The sequence below is a fragment of the Paralichthys olivaceus genome, chromosome 22, assembly GCF_024713975.1.
Source record: "Paralichthys olivaceus isolate ysfri-2021 chromosome 22, ASM2471397v2, whole genome shotgun sequence".
In the NCBI taxonomy this organism is placed as follows: Eukaryota; Metazoa; Chordata; class Actinopteri; order Pleuronectiformes; family Paralichthyidae; genus Paralichthys; species Paralichthys olivaceus.
Genome location: NC_091114.1, coordinates 16,946,422 through 16,962,500, shown reverse-complemented (window position 1 = coordinate 16,962,500; position 16,079 = coordinate 16,946,422). Strand labels below are relative to the sequence as shown.

Below are 16,079 nucleotides of genomic sequence, written 5' to 3'. Positions count from 1 at the left end.
CCTTCATCAGATTTGGAAACACGGCGAATGCTCATCTCCCCTGAGGAGCTGTTGCCGATGTGGCGGCCATCTTTGAAGAAGTTGAAGACGCGGCTGGGGGACGACGTCTCTTTGCAGTGCAGAGTCACAGCAGCTCCCTCCGACAAAGGGAGCGTCGGACTTTGCAGAATCACAGAGCGATCTGTAGGAAATAAAAAGTACAACCTGAACCATGTGGATTTCTTAGGATAGACGCTGACACTGATTCAAAATGTCAGATACAGATTATTTCTATATAAAACTTTATATGGTTGTTTATATACAGGTGTCTAATCAATGAAATAATAAAACTAAATTCTCCATAATTCCTCTGATGTCATTATCAAACCAACAAAGAAATATAACTGTTTGATATTTTACACTTTAACTATAAACTTCATGATAAATGAACCAAATAAAACCTAAATATACAGAACTTAAAATAACCTGAATGTAAAATGTAAATATTAACACGATTAAAGTTTGAATATCAGCCAACATTTGATACTGATTCTTCTGTGAAAGACTTTATCAGTCAGCTGATTAATTGTGTTTTTCTTCAAACTTTAAACTCATTAGTAATTAATTCATAATTAAAAATAATGAATCATTGAATCCTGATTAAAGTCCGACAATAGAGCGGCAGCACTCGTTCCAGTGTTGTGAGTCGTACCAGTGATGGTGATGTTGACGCTGCCGCTCCGCTCGCCGTCCGCAGACTCACACCAGTAGAGGCCGCTGTCTGACGGGTAGATGTTTCCAATGGTGCAGGTGGAGTCTGAAGAGCTGGAGCCCCAACCGGAGGCGCAGGACCTGAGTCCGCTCTCTGAGGTTTTCCTCTTCACCTTCCAGCGGCTGGAGTTGTTCAGGTCTTCACAGTTCAGGGAGATGGTGTCGTACATGAAGAACTGAGAACTGTCAGGGCTGACCTGAAGACAAGCCGCCGGGAGGAGACGTACTGACGAGTAAAGAAGGGAATGGAAAACTACAAGAGGAGAAACACATCCAAAGGAAAGGAGCAAAGGGAAAGGAAAGGAAACCAAAGAGTGGATGAGGATAAGTGAAGAATAAAAGAAAAAAAGGAAATATAAAAAGTATGAAAACAGGAAAAGACTTGAAAAGAAAAAGAAGTGTGAATAAAAACAAGTGATGGAGGACAGAAAAGACCATGAAAAAAAGAAATGATGAGAAAGAAGAATGGAGAGAAAAGGACACAAAGAGCCGATGAGTGAAACAGAGAACATTGTTCAGAAGAAGGTGTGAAAATGTCGCTGTACTCACGCAGCAGCAGACCGAGCGGTGTGAGCTGCATCCTGTCACTCTGCAAACTGACGTCCTCTCCGACAAACAACCCACACGGGCCAGTGTTCGTCGTCATGGCAGCGGATCATGTGAAAAATGAAAAAACCCCAAAACATTTAGACCATCTAAAGGTGCAGTGTGTAGAACGTAGTGACATCTAGTGGTGAAGTGTCATGTTGCAGCTGAAAATATCTCTTGTACAAACACTGTCATCTTGTGTGCAGTGCCCAGCAGGGGGCAGCAAAGTGGCTCAACGTCATTTCACCCTGTGACGTTTTAACTCCAGATACAAATCAGATAAAGTGCAGCACCATTATTTATTCACCAGGGGGTGCTCATTGTCTGTTTCCAGGTTAACGTCTTGTATTCTGAAGAAGTTTTATTTCATTTCAACAGTCGTGAAACTTTAAAATACACGTTAAAATGTCATTTTATAATTTATATAAATATCACAAATAAACATTTAACACTTTATCACCAGTACAAGTATATTCAAGTGAATAAATCCCAGAAATCTCATGGTAACAAATCACAAATATGAAAAATAGTAAAGAAATAAATGAATGTGCTTCTATGCAAATGTTGAAAACGTGTTGCAGACGTTCCACTGGGTGAAAAATCCCATCATGCACCTGAACCTGTGACTCAATAAAACAAGGATCCAACAAATCATACGAGAGACATCAACAATAAAACTTTACACGCTGGAGGATCAGTGTCGGCATCAGGTTGTTGGATATTCATGTGCAGTGGATTATCGTGTCTTTAGCTGAGACACCAGTCGTTCCTCCACCGACAGGAAATCGACCTCGGAGGTGAAGCGATGATGATCTGTGTTTTCTCTAATATCCAGATGGGAAATAGTCCCGCCCCCTGCTGTTTGACTGACAGAAGTCATTAACTTAGCTTAGCATAGCAAAGACTAGCAACACACAAACACTAGCACCTCTGAAGATTAGTGAGGTTTTAAATGATGAAAGATCGTGTTTGTTAAAAACAAAACTTTTTTAAGTTTTCGTCTAATTGTACAAAACGTTCACTTTACGTTGACACAGATACGTTTGGTTCGATAAACCCGGGGCTGAAGCTTTTACAGCTTCACGTAAGCGTCACTCTTATTAGACCGGCTCGATGGAGGCAACACAGCTGGATGTCTGCACTGGAGCCTGGAGACGTCTACATGTGGTTTTGACTCTGAACAGGACAACAGGCAGGGAAGTTCCGGGCTGCTGAAGTTACGACGAGGTCTTTGGACGAGGCGGGCGGAGCCTGGAGCGCTGTTTTGCCTTTGGATGCCAGGTTTCGGACACTTGCTCTGGGCCGGGATGTTGTTGGCGGCTGTTGAACAGTGAGGGACGGTTTGTGAGGATCTGGACGGACGGGAAGACGTCGGCCGGTCCTGCTGACAGACCACAGAACTGAGCTCATGTCCCAGGTCGGACATGAGGACGGGTCTCTGGCTCTGCTGATCCAACATGTGGTTGGTGACTGGGTCTGTATACAACATGAGAGACTGACGCTCTGACAGATCATTGTCTGTGTTTTCATCTGTCACCTGACGAGTCACAGCCGGAGAACCTGTGTGAAGACAAACCCAGAGAGGACGTGAGGGACGGGCTTTATATACAGTCAGTCTTTATATACAGTCACTGATCATCTTTATATACAGTTTGAATATTCAGTAGTAACTCACATTTTTTCCATATGATGACTCCAGTAAACAGCACAAATAAAATTGCTCCTCCGGCAACGAAGCAGGAAGTTAAACTGCAGGACGTCGAGCAGGCGACTGAAATCACAACACAGAAAATGAACTTCTTGACTCGTGAATTTGTGAATATATATAATTATATATATATATAAAGTCTTTTACCTGGTGTGAGGATGTTTTTGTCCTTGTGCATGTGGAGCTGCAGCAGCTGGACTCTGCAGGTGACACTGTGACGACAGAAACATGTTGTCGTTGTGTTTATTTCATTTGATTTACGTGGTTTTCCTGTGTGAGAAGTCAAAACACACTGACGAGTGATTGAATTATGAAGAAGTTTCAAGAAGTCTTAATCCAGACTTATTTAATCTGATGAGAACCACCAGAAAGAGAACATGCAGGAACAGTGTGAAATACTCAGCCACGTCTTTCACTGTGAACATCACTGAGTTACACAGATTTAAACCAAAGTAAAATCTAAATGTGAACCTGCTGTTTGCAGTTTGGAGCGTCGCTCTTCGTCTCACGGTGAAAAATCCTCTGGTGTCATCGTCTCTTCTTGGGTCTTCAGCGAGGATCTCGTTTCCCTGATGGTCCAGAAAGATGATTTCAGGCTCCAGCTGCCAGTAGCTCACCTCACACTGCAGAGTCGCTCCTGCAGCTCCGTTGAAAACCTCCGAGTGTTTGGGCTCAGAGACTGAAAACAGAAAGAGAACAGGACGTTACCGGACTGTTCAGGTCGGATCAGACCCGACTGCAGCCTGAATGAATCCACAGGATCTGAATCCGGCCCTGGGGTAATGGAATGGACTGGTCTGCGTTGAGCTCAGGCCTGAAGGTTCAGACTTTGACTCAGCAGTAATGTGTCCAGGCCCGGAGTCGGGCTGGGATGGATCGGGTCCTGTCAGGGCCTGAATGACTCGAGGTGGAACTAGGAACACGTTTCAGGCCTGTGACGTTCCGTCAACATGTTAGCAACTGGGAGGATTCAGGTTTTCTACAGAACGACTGCAGAGCCTTTCTATAAACATTGGTTGGACATACACACAAAAAGCTGCACTGTGGTGCTGTCTCGACGGCCGTTCTTCCAAAGCCTCTTGCACCGGTACTGCCCAGCATCAGACAGCTTCAGGTTGGAGATCCTTAATGAGATGTTTCCGTTTTTCAGTTCTTTCCAGATGAAGCTCGTCCTGTACTCAAAGTCTGGATTCTTCATCTCGTGAGTCTCGCAGCCATCGCGGTACAGGAAGACGACGTTTGGCTGCAGGAGTTCGTTGGACCACTCCACTGTCGGAACGTCTCCCCCGTCTGTGAGGTTGAAAGTACACGGCAGCACCACGGCTCCGCCAGCAAAGGCCCAGACCTTCTCTGGACCATCGGCTCCCTCTGGTGGACCATGCACTGAAGATTCACCTAAAAACAAACAGCACCACGATTCCTCTCATTCTTTCACTGTGGCCAGAAATGGAACTGCAGCTCGTAGTCAGGCTCTTTTCTGCCCTGCAGCCTTGACAGGAATAAAACAGGATTGTGCAACATGTGCATTAGACGCCGCCTCAGATATGAAATGCAGAACTTCACCTGGTTTCTCCTGAAACATTTAACCGGAGACTGTTGGTGGGATTGTTACAACACGACAGTTTCACTGAGTTTCAGCTTCTATTCAGCTGATTGTATTTTCAAGCATTTAACTCATGTTACCTCACGTGTGCATGTTTGTGACTCATAACTTCCTGCTCTGCTCTGGGTTCACTCTCCAGGTGGAAAATCACAGCATTAAAACCTCCAGCGATCGGGCGTGACGGAGGAATGTGAACCAACCAGAAGCTCCAGGATCAAACACGGCATTACGTCATACTTTAAACTCAAAATCTTCCACCTTTGTCGTTTGTATTTTTCCATATAAACAGAATTAGATTTAATCAGATGGGCTCTTTCGTTGTCAGTGTCTGCACAGTAATAAACATTCACTTAGTATAAACATTCACTCTGGACGAACTCAAGAGCGCCCCCTATGCAAGCAGGAGGTTGTAGAAATGAAAGTGCTCTTGAGAATAATGACGAGGGACCGGTGAATTCAAAACGACAATAATCAAAGTGAAGTCGCTGCAGAGAAACGATTAACGTCGGTTTGTGAGTCGATACAGAAACCAGATCATCTGTCGCTGAATAATCTGCTCATTCATCACAGTTCACCCCAACATGAAGTTTTGACTGTTTTAACCTTCAAAATAAACTTCATGTGCACACACACACACACACACACACACACACACACACACACACACACACACACACACACACACACACACACACACACACCTTAGTTTGAATAAATATTAAATTCCATCCATTTGACTCATACGTTCACATGAAGCTCGTTTATAGAGTTAGTTATAAAAAGTTATTCAGCACAAATAGAGTCACGGACCTGAACCTGCACAACAAGGGAGCAGAGCTGAAACCAGGAGGAGACGATGAAACATCCCAGAGTCACACGCGAGAGTTTCACAGCTGGAAGGAAAATAAAATCCTGCACACAGAAAAGAATAAAAGCGTCAGGCTCTGTCTCTGAGGACACAAAGTAAAGAAACGTCTGGTCCAGCTGTCCTGACAGGAAATGTTTGAACATCACATGAGCGACAGTGTGAGGGCGGAGTCAGAATGTTTGACTGAACAACCCTCTACATGTCATTTAACTGTTCATGAACATTTTGAGATCTTTAAACCGAACCATCAAAAAGAGTTCAGGATGAAAACAGTGTTGAATAGAACTTCATGATTCCAGGAAATATTACGAATATGATTCAAATGTTACCAAAGTATAATGAATGTTACTCAATTCAATTTGACTCAAGTAAATAAAATCTAACTTAACAATGAATTTGAGGAGTCGCCCAGTAGCATAGTGGGCTGTGCCAGCACCCCATGTGCAGAGGCCGCAGTCCACGCCACAGTCCACGCCGCAGTCCACGCCACAGTCCACGCCCACAGTCCACGCCACAGTCCTCGCCACAGTCCCCGCCCACAGTCCCCGCCCACAGTCCTCGCCCACAGTCCACGCCACAGTCCTCGCCCACAGTCCTCGCCACAGTCCTCGCCCACAGTCCCCGCCCACAGTCCTCGCCCACAGTCCTCGCCACAGTCCTCGCCACAGTCCTCGCCCACAGTCCACGCCACAGTCCACGCCACAGTCCTCGCCACAGTCCACGCCCACAGTCCCCGCCCACAGTCCTCGCCCACAGTCCACACCACAGTCCTCGCCCACAGTCCTCGCCACAGTCCTCGCCCACAGTCCTCGCCCACAGTCCTCGCCACAGTCCTCGCCCACAGTCCCCGCCCACAGTCCTTGCCCACAGTCCTCGCCACAGTCCTCGCCACAGTCCTCGCCCACAGTCCACGCCCACAGTCCACGCCCACAGTCCACGCCGCAGCTCAAATCCCACAATTTCATGTATGCATGTAAAAGTGTTAAAACGTGACAATAAAAGTATATCTTCTTCTTCACAAACATTTCTATGTCCTTCTCCGCCATCTAGAGGTTGTTGGTGTGTACTGCATCAAAGTGTGTCACCTGTAGAACAGGAAGTTCATTCTCAGCTGAACCTTTAAACCTCGTGGTCACTGAAATCATTGAAATCATGAAATCAGGGTTTTTTAATCTCATTCATACAAAACATTAACGACACGATGAGAAGAACCAGAGACAAACCAGAGGAAACACTTCAGCCCAGGGCAGAAACCTACGAGAAAACTAAAATCGAAATAAAACAAAAACAGTCCAATGATGCAGACGTGGTGTTTTGATCCAGAAGAAAGTTCATGTGTTCATTTCCTCTCGTCTGGAAGATTATTGTGATATTCACCTGGCGCTTCAGGGCTGTTCCAAACCATTTGAATCATTTCTGAAGTTCCTCATCGATAACATTTCTTCTCTCTGAATGTTGTGTGATCTTCAGCCCAGGTCCAGATTCAGGTTCACATCAACCTGAGGAAACCTGAACAGTGAATCTCTGACGTCACAAATACAAAACGGTGGAGGAGCAGTTCAGGTGAATGACTTTTACTGAGTGTTCAAATCAGATGAATATGAAATGTGCTGGATCAAACATTCTCATTAAAGGTGAAACAATCGATACGCTCACTGATTTTAATCTGTTGTGATGCTGGAGGCTGCGATTAGAAAACATTTCTACTGTTGTTGGAAACACACGTTTTTATTCTTATCTTATTTGATCTCATCTTAACTTATATCATCTTTTATTACCTTATCTTATTTCTACCTATTCTTACCATATCTCATTTAATACCTCATCTTATTTAATCTGACCTTATCTTATCTTAAACTATCCTCTGATGTGTTTTTGTTCTTTCAAACCAAACAGGTGAACTTTCCTGAGGACGTTACCATAGAAACAGAGTCAGTTGATCGGAAGTGTCTTTTTCAAACTAAAAGCTATATATACAGTATATATACTGTATTTATACTGTATTTATACTGTATTTATACTGTATATATACAGTATATATACTGTATTTATACTGTATTTATATATACTGTATTTATACTGTATTTATACTGTATTTATACTGTATATATACTGTATTTATACTGTATATATCTATGAGACCTGGTTCTCTGCAGGTCAGTCTGAGTAAAATGGTCCAACTCTGTCAACACTAACAGGACTTTGTGATGTCATCGATCTGCAGTTTGAATCTGTGTTCCTGACATTTTGCATCGACAAGGACACGCCCCTTTGACCTTTGACCGCTGAAGTCTTCGGTTAGTCTGAGTCCAACTGAACATTTGAGCCAATTAAAAATACTTGTAGTGGTGTGTTCTTGATCAGATGATTAAGAGACAAAAGGTTTTAGTGACGTCCGTCCAGAAACTGTGCTCCTGTAACGTTCAGAAAACCAAACATTTGAGTTGCCAGGTCACGGCGACCTTTGACCACAATTCAGATCGTTCCTGAGTCCAACTTTAAATAAATTCCCTTCAGGTGTTCTTGAGACATCCTGTTCACAAAAACATGATGGACGACCTGAAAACAAAGTCCCTCCAGCCACTGGGGGACGTCTGCACTGAGTCTTAAAGTCTTTTCTTCTCTGTGCATGAAACAAAACTCAACACACTGAAATACAAGCACACACAAAATAACCACAATTTATTTCTACAAAAAGACTTGAGGGTGAAACCACACGACAAACCAAAGATTCTATTTACTGAGAGGAAACCTAAGAAACCGGATTGTTCACAAGGAGAAAAAGTGAATCAGCATTTAATCCTACAAATCTATGAATTAATGTGATGTCACTTTGTTTCATTGAGACTAATAAACAGAGGTTCTCCTCCGTGTCTTTGTCCGGCGTCAGCGAGGCCTGTAAAACACAAAGTACAGAGATCAACGGCATCAAAGGGGAAAACTGAGTGTGTATATAGAATATACATGTATGTGTAAATATATATATATATGCACAGTATTCAGGACCTGATATTGTTTAACAATGGAGATTAATATTCATCTGCAGTTTTACCTTTTGCTGATCACAGAGTAGATGACCTCTGAATTTGAACCTTTTCTGGAAACTGTTGGAAACAAATCAACTGAAATGTCATTTTTAAAAATCCCCTTTGAACTGCGTCTGTTTGAAATGTGCTTTAAATTGAATGAAGCTGCCGACACGTCGTACAACTCTGAACCATTTCTATTCTGCGTCTTCATGATAACATGATTTTATTTTTATACTTTCCACCTCACGTCTTTGTGCTGCAGATGAATAAACGTGCAGAGGGTCCTCGTGTGGTTTTCAAACTATCACCTGCAGCTCAATGTTCTTAAAAAGAAACCAAGTATTCTGCAGATACCTGAAAATATTTCCATTTGTCTCATTTCTGATATATATATATATATATATATATATATATATATATATATATATATATATATATAGAGAGAGAGAGAGAGAGTCCTCACCTGTTGGGTTCATGGCCAAGTCTGAACCAGCTGTTGACGTCTCTGATGAAAAGCAGATTGTTGCTGGAGCAGAGAAAAGAAGCAGACGAGGTTAAAGTGTTGAAATAAAGGAAATTCTTCTCTCAGCTCAGAAAATCAGTCAATATTTTCTACAGCGCCTCCTTGAGTCCAGTTTAAGTCACTGTACCTTGACGACTTTTATAGAGAAGTCCCAACAGAAGCAGAGAACCCAGTAAAACAATGGTCAAAGTCCACAGCAGGACCAGATGAGAGACGGATGGACTGGAGGACGGATCGTTGTCTTTGTGCACAGCTGGAGACACAGGTTATTTAAGTTATTTAAGTTATTTATGTTTGATAAAACACTAATTAGAACATTTAGCTAACGGCGTAATAGAACGTATAAACTGTGCTCTGACCTCGGACAGTCAGCCAGCTCTCTGGTGATTCTCCGACTCCGGAGATGCTGCACTTGTAGAGTCCTTCATCCGACTTGGACGCATCATAGATGGTCATCACTCCTTTGTATCCCGTCTCGATACGGACGTTGTCCTTGTGGAACTCCGCGATTCGGTTTGAAGGTTCCACCGTGAGGCAGCGCAGAGTCACATCGTCTCCCTCCATCACAGGAAGAAGAGGAAGATCTAGGATCAGTCCTCCACCTACAGTGTAAAACAGACTCAACCTTCAACTAATTCTGCTTCCTGCTGAGAACTGTATGTTTGTCGTGCACAGTGAAAGAACAGGACAGTAAAACCTTCACGGATGATTTAATGAACCACCAACATGAGAGGGACTGAGTGACGACAACACGCTGCACAACAACGAAGCAACGTCGCCAAACAGATGTTTTATGACGAGACTGCTGTTATGAAACTGTGGCAGAGATCGTCAATAGTTGAAACAGAAAGTTGCAGAACCAATCAGGTGCCTTCAACACTACAAGCTACGCCCACAAGTACTGTACATCCGTGAAGTAGCGACCCTCCAGCTGCGACTCGTTGGGCTGTGAAAAGATTTTCCTGGAACTCGTTCCCTGGAGGAAACGTCCGACATACAGGTGTGGGCCACTTCAGGCCATTGATGAGTTGTACATCAAGATGTTGGGACAGGTTTTGCTCGACTTACCAGCAACAGTGAAGTTCACTGCATTACTTCTCTCTCCGTCTTCACCTTCGCACCAGTATTCTCCGCTGTCAGATTCACGCACAGCTTTGATTGTGTGGGATCTTGTCGACGTCTCCCAGGAAGCAGCGTTTGATTCCTTCAGCCTCCTCGTCACTCTCCACTCGGTCAGTCCTTCCATCTCCTCACAGCTGATATTTACCGACTCGTACTGAAAGAACTGCTGTCGTTTCGGATCAACGTGAGGAAAAGCTGCATCTGAGACAAACCAGAGTTAAAGAGTTTTACTTTTATTCAATGTTATTGTCGTAAAAAAAAGGACTGCTTCAAATCACAGATGACAAGATGGTGATTTAACCCCCCCGCCCGCCTGCCTGCTGCTAACCCAGGATCATCAGGAACTCCACATCACCCTCCATGTACTGAACTCATGACATGAAGGATGCTGATCAGCAGGAAGTGCACTTACCAACTCTCTGATCATTCACGTTGTGGACTTTAGTGTCAGAATCCCTGAGGAGACACAGACACAGGAACTTTCACTCGAGACAACAGGAAGTTAGAGAGGAAATAACACAATCGAATATATTGACAAACAGATGCTTGAAGCTTTAAACACAACTTGCCACTCACACAGCTGGATACAGAGAGACGTGAGCTCCATGTTGTCGAGTGACGACCGAGACCATCGGACTGAAATCCCAGCGTCAGACCCTCTTCCTGGTTGGTCTGTTGTTAGCGCTAAAGTCACGTATGAGTCCTAACTTTAAAACACGTGAAACTGTGAGTGGTTGGTTTGTGAGCGCGTGTGTCTGGATAAAAAAAAAAAAAAAGATTTCCTTTTGCCACTTTGAAACTTTCCCTGCTGCTGCAATCCATGAACTTTTTATGTCTTCGAAACCAAACTGGACACGTGCTCCATTTAAGTGGCTCAGTTGAAACATGCTGGCCTCTTACGTCGGCTACAGATGTTGAAAAACACACAATATATTTAAACAGGGTTGTGTTTTATATCATATTTCATTTTTCATTCGACATGCTAACCGTCTCCAGGACACGAGGACAATAGCTGCTGCTGAACTGAAGACATCAACACAACAACAGATTCACAACATCAGAAGAAAGTGTTAATAGTCACAGCTCCAGTTTTCTTCTTCTGTTATTTCATGTGTTTGGAAATGACTTGGGTAGTCGGTGAAGTTCTACTTATTTATCATTTTAAGGAAAAAACATCAGAACACTATCACCACAGTTTTCACTTGGTCAATGAATGAAAGCTGAACCTAGTGGTGGGTTGAGGAACTGCACTGTGGTGAGTTCTTACTCATGAACACGTTTTATTTTGACAAACTTCAACCGGAGGAATTTAGTTTTTTGTTTCATTCGACGAATCAGATCCTGATGTTGAGTAAAACAACGAGAAGAGACAAAGTTTGTCCCTCAATCAGTTTTTATTGAGTAGCGTTGGACAGTCGTCCTCACTAATGACATCACACAGGAAATGACAGATACACACATGAACAACATCAGTCGGGGTTTTCTCCGTATCTTCACGTTTAGGTCAGTTTGTGTTTGTTTGTTTTTAGCTCAATGTAACGTTTTCTTTTCTTCGTTCACTCTGTCCAGACCAAGTTGTGTTTAAACGCGTCCGTTACCATAGAAGCTACTAGCACTTCCTGTTCTGGTCGTTTGTGTGAGTCACATGTGATGACGTCCGGCGACACGTTTAGCTGGCGGGGTAGAACGGCCTGATCTTCATGCTAATGGCCTTAAGGGAATACCAGCTCCCCTTCCAGTTCATCCACACCACGCCATCATCTGTGCCGTGCTTGGCCATTTGCTTCGTGTAGGCTCCACCTATGTAGTATCGGCCGTTGGGATTGGCCGAGTGGCAGCGGTTGTACCACCAGCCGCCTCCGTCCTCCTTCGAGCACTGTTTGGACGGATCCCCGGGAAGCCTGGTTCAAACAAGACAAGGAGTCAGTCATGACCTAAGTTACTGACTTTTTGAAAAATACTTCGATACAGAAGTTCTTAAGTTTTGAAAAACGACAAATGTTGAAGGCAAATCAATACATTTCAAGAACCAAGTCAAACTCTGTGATTATTCGTTTTTCACAGAATCACACAGATTATAAATGAGTTGAATTCTTTATAGAACATTGATGAGACGTTCATTGTAACATATTAGTCACGAACACGAACACGGACGTTTAACGCAGCTCAAAGCAAACTGTTCACGTCTTTGTCAAACTCACCAGTTGTCGTTGTCTCTGTCGTAGGTGCTGAACATCATCCCGTTGTGTATGGTCATGGTGCGGTTTTCACCAAACAGCTGCAAGGACCCTTCCAGGAAACAGTTGCCAGCGTTTCCAGAGTAACCATTAACCGCCATCACGTAATTGGACGTCTCTGATTGGATGGTGAACTGGCTGTACTGGGCGTGGACCTGAACTCATTCCAAACCAACATATTCATAACGTGACTATTTTTTGAAAACAGATGAAAAATGATTCTTCAAACTGTTTTTCATAAATAACAAAAAATACAACAAAAGAAATTCAAATCAGTTATTGTTCAGATTGTGACGGAACCTGATTTTAAAACCAGGCGGAAACAAACGGGAGATATTGACTTTGTGACGGCGAGATTAAGAAAAATATGAACTGAAGCAACACTGAGGACGCACCTTGTCTCCTGTCCAGTCCTGCATCTCAATGAGAACCTCCGTGGGGCCCATGTTGGTCACCTGACTGATGTGGTCGTTACCCAGCCAATATTCACCTGTCACAAACAAACAGATGACCGAGGTAAGTAAAGGCTGGACAGAGACAAGCTACACTAGGACGTCGTTGATGATAGAACGCCTCTTTGTCTCTTACCTGGAGTCTCACAGTGACCTTTTCCAACGTCGAAGGCGATGTTGCCGAATCCACGTCGATATTCGTCCCAGCGCCGGCCGAAGTTGACGCTGCCGTCGAGCCTGTTCTGGATGAGGAGCCATCCTGAAAAATCAAGAGACAAAACCGTAAAGTTTGGACAGAGTAAGTGTTTTGTGTTGCAGGTGTGTGAAGGGATTTATGTTGTCACCTCCGTTCTGTGTCGACTGATCACAGAAGACCTTGTACGGTGGGAAGAAGGCGTCGGGCTGGATCAGGTACATCTGAGAGTCTCTTCCTCCACGACGGTAGATGTCCTCACACTCTTTGCCTGAACCAAAGAGTGTGAGTGTAAATGTTACTACTGCGTCCTGGCATCGGATCATTTACCATAACATTTACATTTATAGATAAGTCCTGATCTCCAGAGGATGAACTACGGCTCTGAGTTAAAGTCTTTGAACACACAGTGCGTATTTATGTCTTCCAATAAAAATCATGGAACCTTGCACACTGACCTCGTTTTATTATTGTTTCTATAAAATGGAGGATTTTGTGATTGTCTCATTTGTTGGAAAAAGAAAACATCTCTTCAAGAGTTAAAAAGAACTAATAATCAAACCTGAACACGTTCATGGTGCATCGAGGTTTCAGAGTCTGTGATTCTGGTGGGCGCCACACTTACCAGACACCACAGGTATGGGACACGTGGTCTTGCAGGGCTCTCTACACAAATCCCTCTGGGACAGGATGGATTTTTCCAGTTTCTGGATCTTCAGCCTGACCTTGTCGAGGACGCCCTGCAGCCATGACACGTTCACTTAGAGGTTTGTGTTCATCCTCAACTTTTCTACCTTAAAGCTGCAGCTTGATTTGAGTGAGTGTGAACATGGAGAAAGTTTCCTCCTTCGTTGTTTCACTGATGAGGCTGTGAGGTGATGGACGTACCTGCAGGACTCGGATGTTGGAGGGAAACACAGTGTCCACCGTCTCCTTGATGTAGGCGTGTTGCTCCTCCACTTGATCCGTGTACTGACTCGCCACCCTGGTGTTGTCTGAGAGCAGAAACCAGCGTTCACTCACACAGACGAGGCCGACGCCTCCGTATATTTACACACAGAGTTCAAGTGAGACGATGACACAGAATCTGAATCCACTGTTTGAGTGGAGCCGCCACGTTCCAGGCTGTGGTTTAAACACTGACACGTGAGGAGCACACGAAAATACTCACACGGTCATACATACTGTTACTGTCATGAAGTTACTGAAAACACTTTACTTCTTTACACAATCAAATAAAAACATTTATCCACTGTCAAAGTTGAAAGATATATATATATATATATAATGAAAATATTTTAATTCTTAAACTGTTCCTTAAAGTAGCAGTTTTTATTACAGTTATCAAAATATATAAATATTGTACTTCAGTACCCTCATTAAAGAGTAAGTGCTAATTGAACAACAGGCTTTTATTAAATTATATTCCAGTGGAAATATTGTTTCAGATGCTTTGATGACGTTTTATCTTTTGTGACAAGAACTAATAATCAGATTTTATCCAGATTGTTATTTTACATGTTCACTAAGTTAATGATCTTTTTAAAGTGACAGTTTAAATAACACAAAGACCACGATGCAAAGTGACGAATATCTTAGAGACACTATAAATAAAAGTACGATTTCCTGTGTGTGTGTGTGTGTGTGTGTGTGTGTGTCTCGGAGTCTCTTGGTTACCGTTGACGACCTTCTGTCTCTCCCTCAGAGAGTTGGACATGCTGTTGACGTAGTTGTAGATGGTGTTGGAGGATCTGGACAAATCGTCCACGAGAGGCTTCAGTTCATTTATACTCTGTAAAAAATGATGGGACGATGAAACAACAGGAAGCAGAAACGATCTGAAGTGAACCAGTGGATTCGTAAAGTGAGATTTTTACCGTCTTGACGTTTCTCTCTTGCTTCAGCAGCGTCGTCTTCAGATCACAGCCATTGGGACACAAAACCCCCTGGTGGACGAAAACAGAAATTCAACACTCCAGTCTCCAGTTTAGGGATAAAACATAAAACCAGTGGTTGTGACGTGTTCGTGTCGTACCATGCTCTCTGAGGCGTGGAGACATCCTCCGGCATCAGGCTGCACCTCCTCCTCCTGCAGCTGTGCTCCTCTGACTGGAGGAGGTGTTGGGCGGCCGCGGTACCTGAGTTATATACAGTCAGTGTTAGTCCACCGCTTTCATCCTCTATGAAATAACTCAATAACATCGCAAACTCTCATCTATCAAGCTTTTTCATCGCCCCCTAGTGGCTGGCTACTGTTTGTCATCCATTTTCATATACAGTCACTCATGAAGTTATACAGATTAAATTAAACAAAATGATTTCATATATATATATATTAGTATATATTGCAGCTAATTGCATAATCTCAGTTTTGATTGTGTCACGCTACATTTGAAAGGTCAGTGTGAGCGTACCTGCTGCTGTCACGGCTGATAGGGGGTTGGACGTAGCGGTTGTGGGTGTAGCCATCCCTGCCCCTTGACAGTGGGCGGTGACCACGGGCTTCTACTCCCTGATTGACATGAGAGAGACATAAGTAACTGAAAAGTAAAACGACAGATGAACCACGTCAGTCAGAAGATTTTCTACGTACGCTTTCATTCACTGCTGGCGAGCTGGTGCTGTCCTGAGAAACACAAAAGAAAACGTTTCTTTGTTATGGTTGTGTTGAACATTTCCTTGATACCCAGTCGATGTATTTATTACAGAACTGAACTCACCAAGTCATATTCGTCAAAATCAAAATCCTGAGCCCAGGTGACGCCCAGGCACAGACTCAACAGCAGCAGCGTCTTCATCACTGTCCTGACGTTTCTCTGATCCAGCTCTGGTCTTCACTCCTGTTTCTGTCCCTGGAATCTGACCTGAACCGCTTTTTATCCTTTTCTCTGGAGTCCACGTCCCACTTTTATTGATCAGCTGAACTCGGTCAGTGACTGTGGGGACAGTGGACTGTGGGGACAGTGGACTGTGGGGACAGTGGACTGTGGGGACAGTGGACTGAGT

General features: G+C 43.7%; 3 protein-coding genes across 3 annotated transcripts in view; all 3 read right to left on the bottom strand.

The window, feature by feature from the left end:
- Positions 1-10,741, bottom strand: part of LOC109646743 (uncharacterized) — an 11,701-nt gene extending 960 nt beyond the window's left edge. Inside the window, exons 1-11 of the mRNA XM_069519267.1 lie at positions 10,604-10,741; positions 10,138-10,392; positions 9,429-9,671; positions 9,197-9,322; positions 9,010-9,072; positions 8,570-8,621; positions 8,409-8,413; positions 6,776-6,782; positions 5,902-6,462; positions 692-1,263; positions 1-181 (exon numbers count right to left, since the gene is read on the bottom strand). The exon at positions 1-181 is cut by the window's left edge and continues 62 nt beyond it. Of these exons, the coding sequence (XP_069375368.1) occupies positions 1-181; positions 692-1,263; positions 5,902-6,462; positions 6,776-6,782; positions 8,409-8,413; positions 8,570-8,621; positions 9,010-9,072; positions 9,197-9,322; positions 9,429-9,671; positions 10,138-10,315 (1,988 nt within the window). The 5' untranslated portion in view covers positions 10,316-10,392; positions 10,604-10,741. The remainder of the gene's footprint in view (positions 182-691; positions 1,264-5,901; positions 6,463-6,775; positions 6,783-8,408; positions 8,414-8,569; positions 8,622-9,009; positions 9,073-9,196; positions 9,323-9,428; positions 9,672-10,137; positions 10,393-10,603) is intronic.
- LOC109647178 (butyrophilin subfamily 1 member A1-like) lies at positions 1,659-5,657 on the bottom strand. The gene is made up of 6 exons (XM_069518697.1): positions 5,460-5,657; positions 4,073-4,441; positions 3,518-3,725; positions 3,194-3,258; positions 3,014-3,109; positions 1,659-2,898 (listed from the first exon to the last, which is right to left on the bottom strand). The coding sequence occupies exons 1-6, from the start codon at positions 5,512-5,514 to the stop codon at positions 2,411-2,413; spliced, it is 1,281 nt and encodes a 426-aa protein (XP_069374798.1). The 5' UTR covers positions 5,515-5,657; the 3' UTR covers positions 1,659-2,410.
- An 825-nt stretch (positions 10,742-11,566) lies between the features above and the next one.
- fgb (fibrinogen beta chain) lies at positions 11,567-16,054 on the bottom strand. Its single transcript, XM_069518696.1, has 13 exons — positions 15,794-16,054; positions 15,667-15,699; positions 15,488-15,585; positions 15,109-15,211; positions 14,951-15,019; positions 14,751-14,865; positions 13,962-14,068; positions 13,699-13,813; positions 13,225-13,344; positions 13,017-13,139; positions 12,824-12,918; positions 12,393-12,583; positions 11,567-12,092 (listed from the first exon to the last, which is right to left on the bottom strand). Exons 1-13 carry the CDS (start codon positions 15,869-15,871, stop codon positions 11,861-11,863), a joined length of 1,479 nt encoding a protein of 492 aa, XP_069374797.1. The 5' UTR covers positions 15,872-16,054; the 3' UTR covers positions 11,567-11,860.
- Between the last annotated feature and the right edge of the window lie 25 nt (positions 16,055-16,079).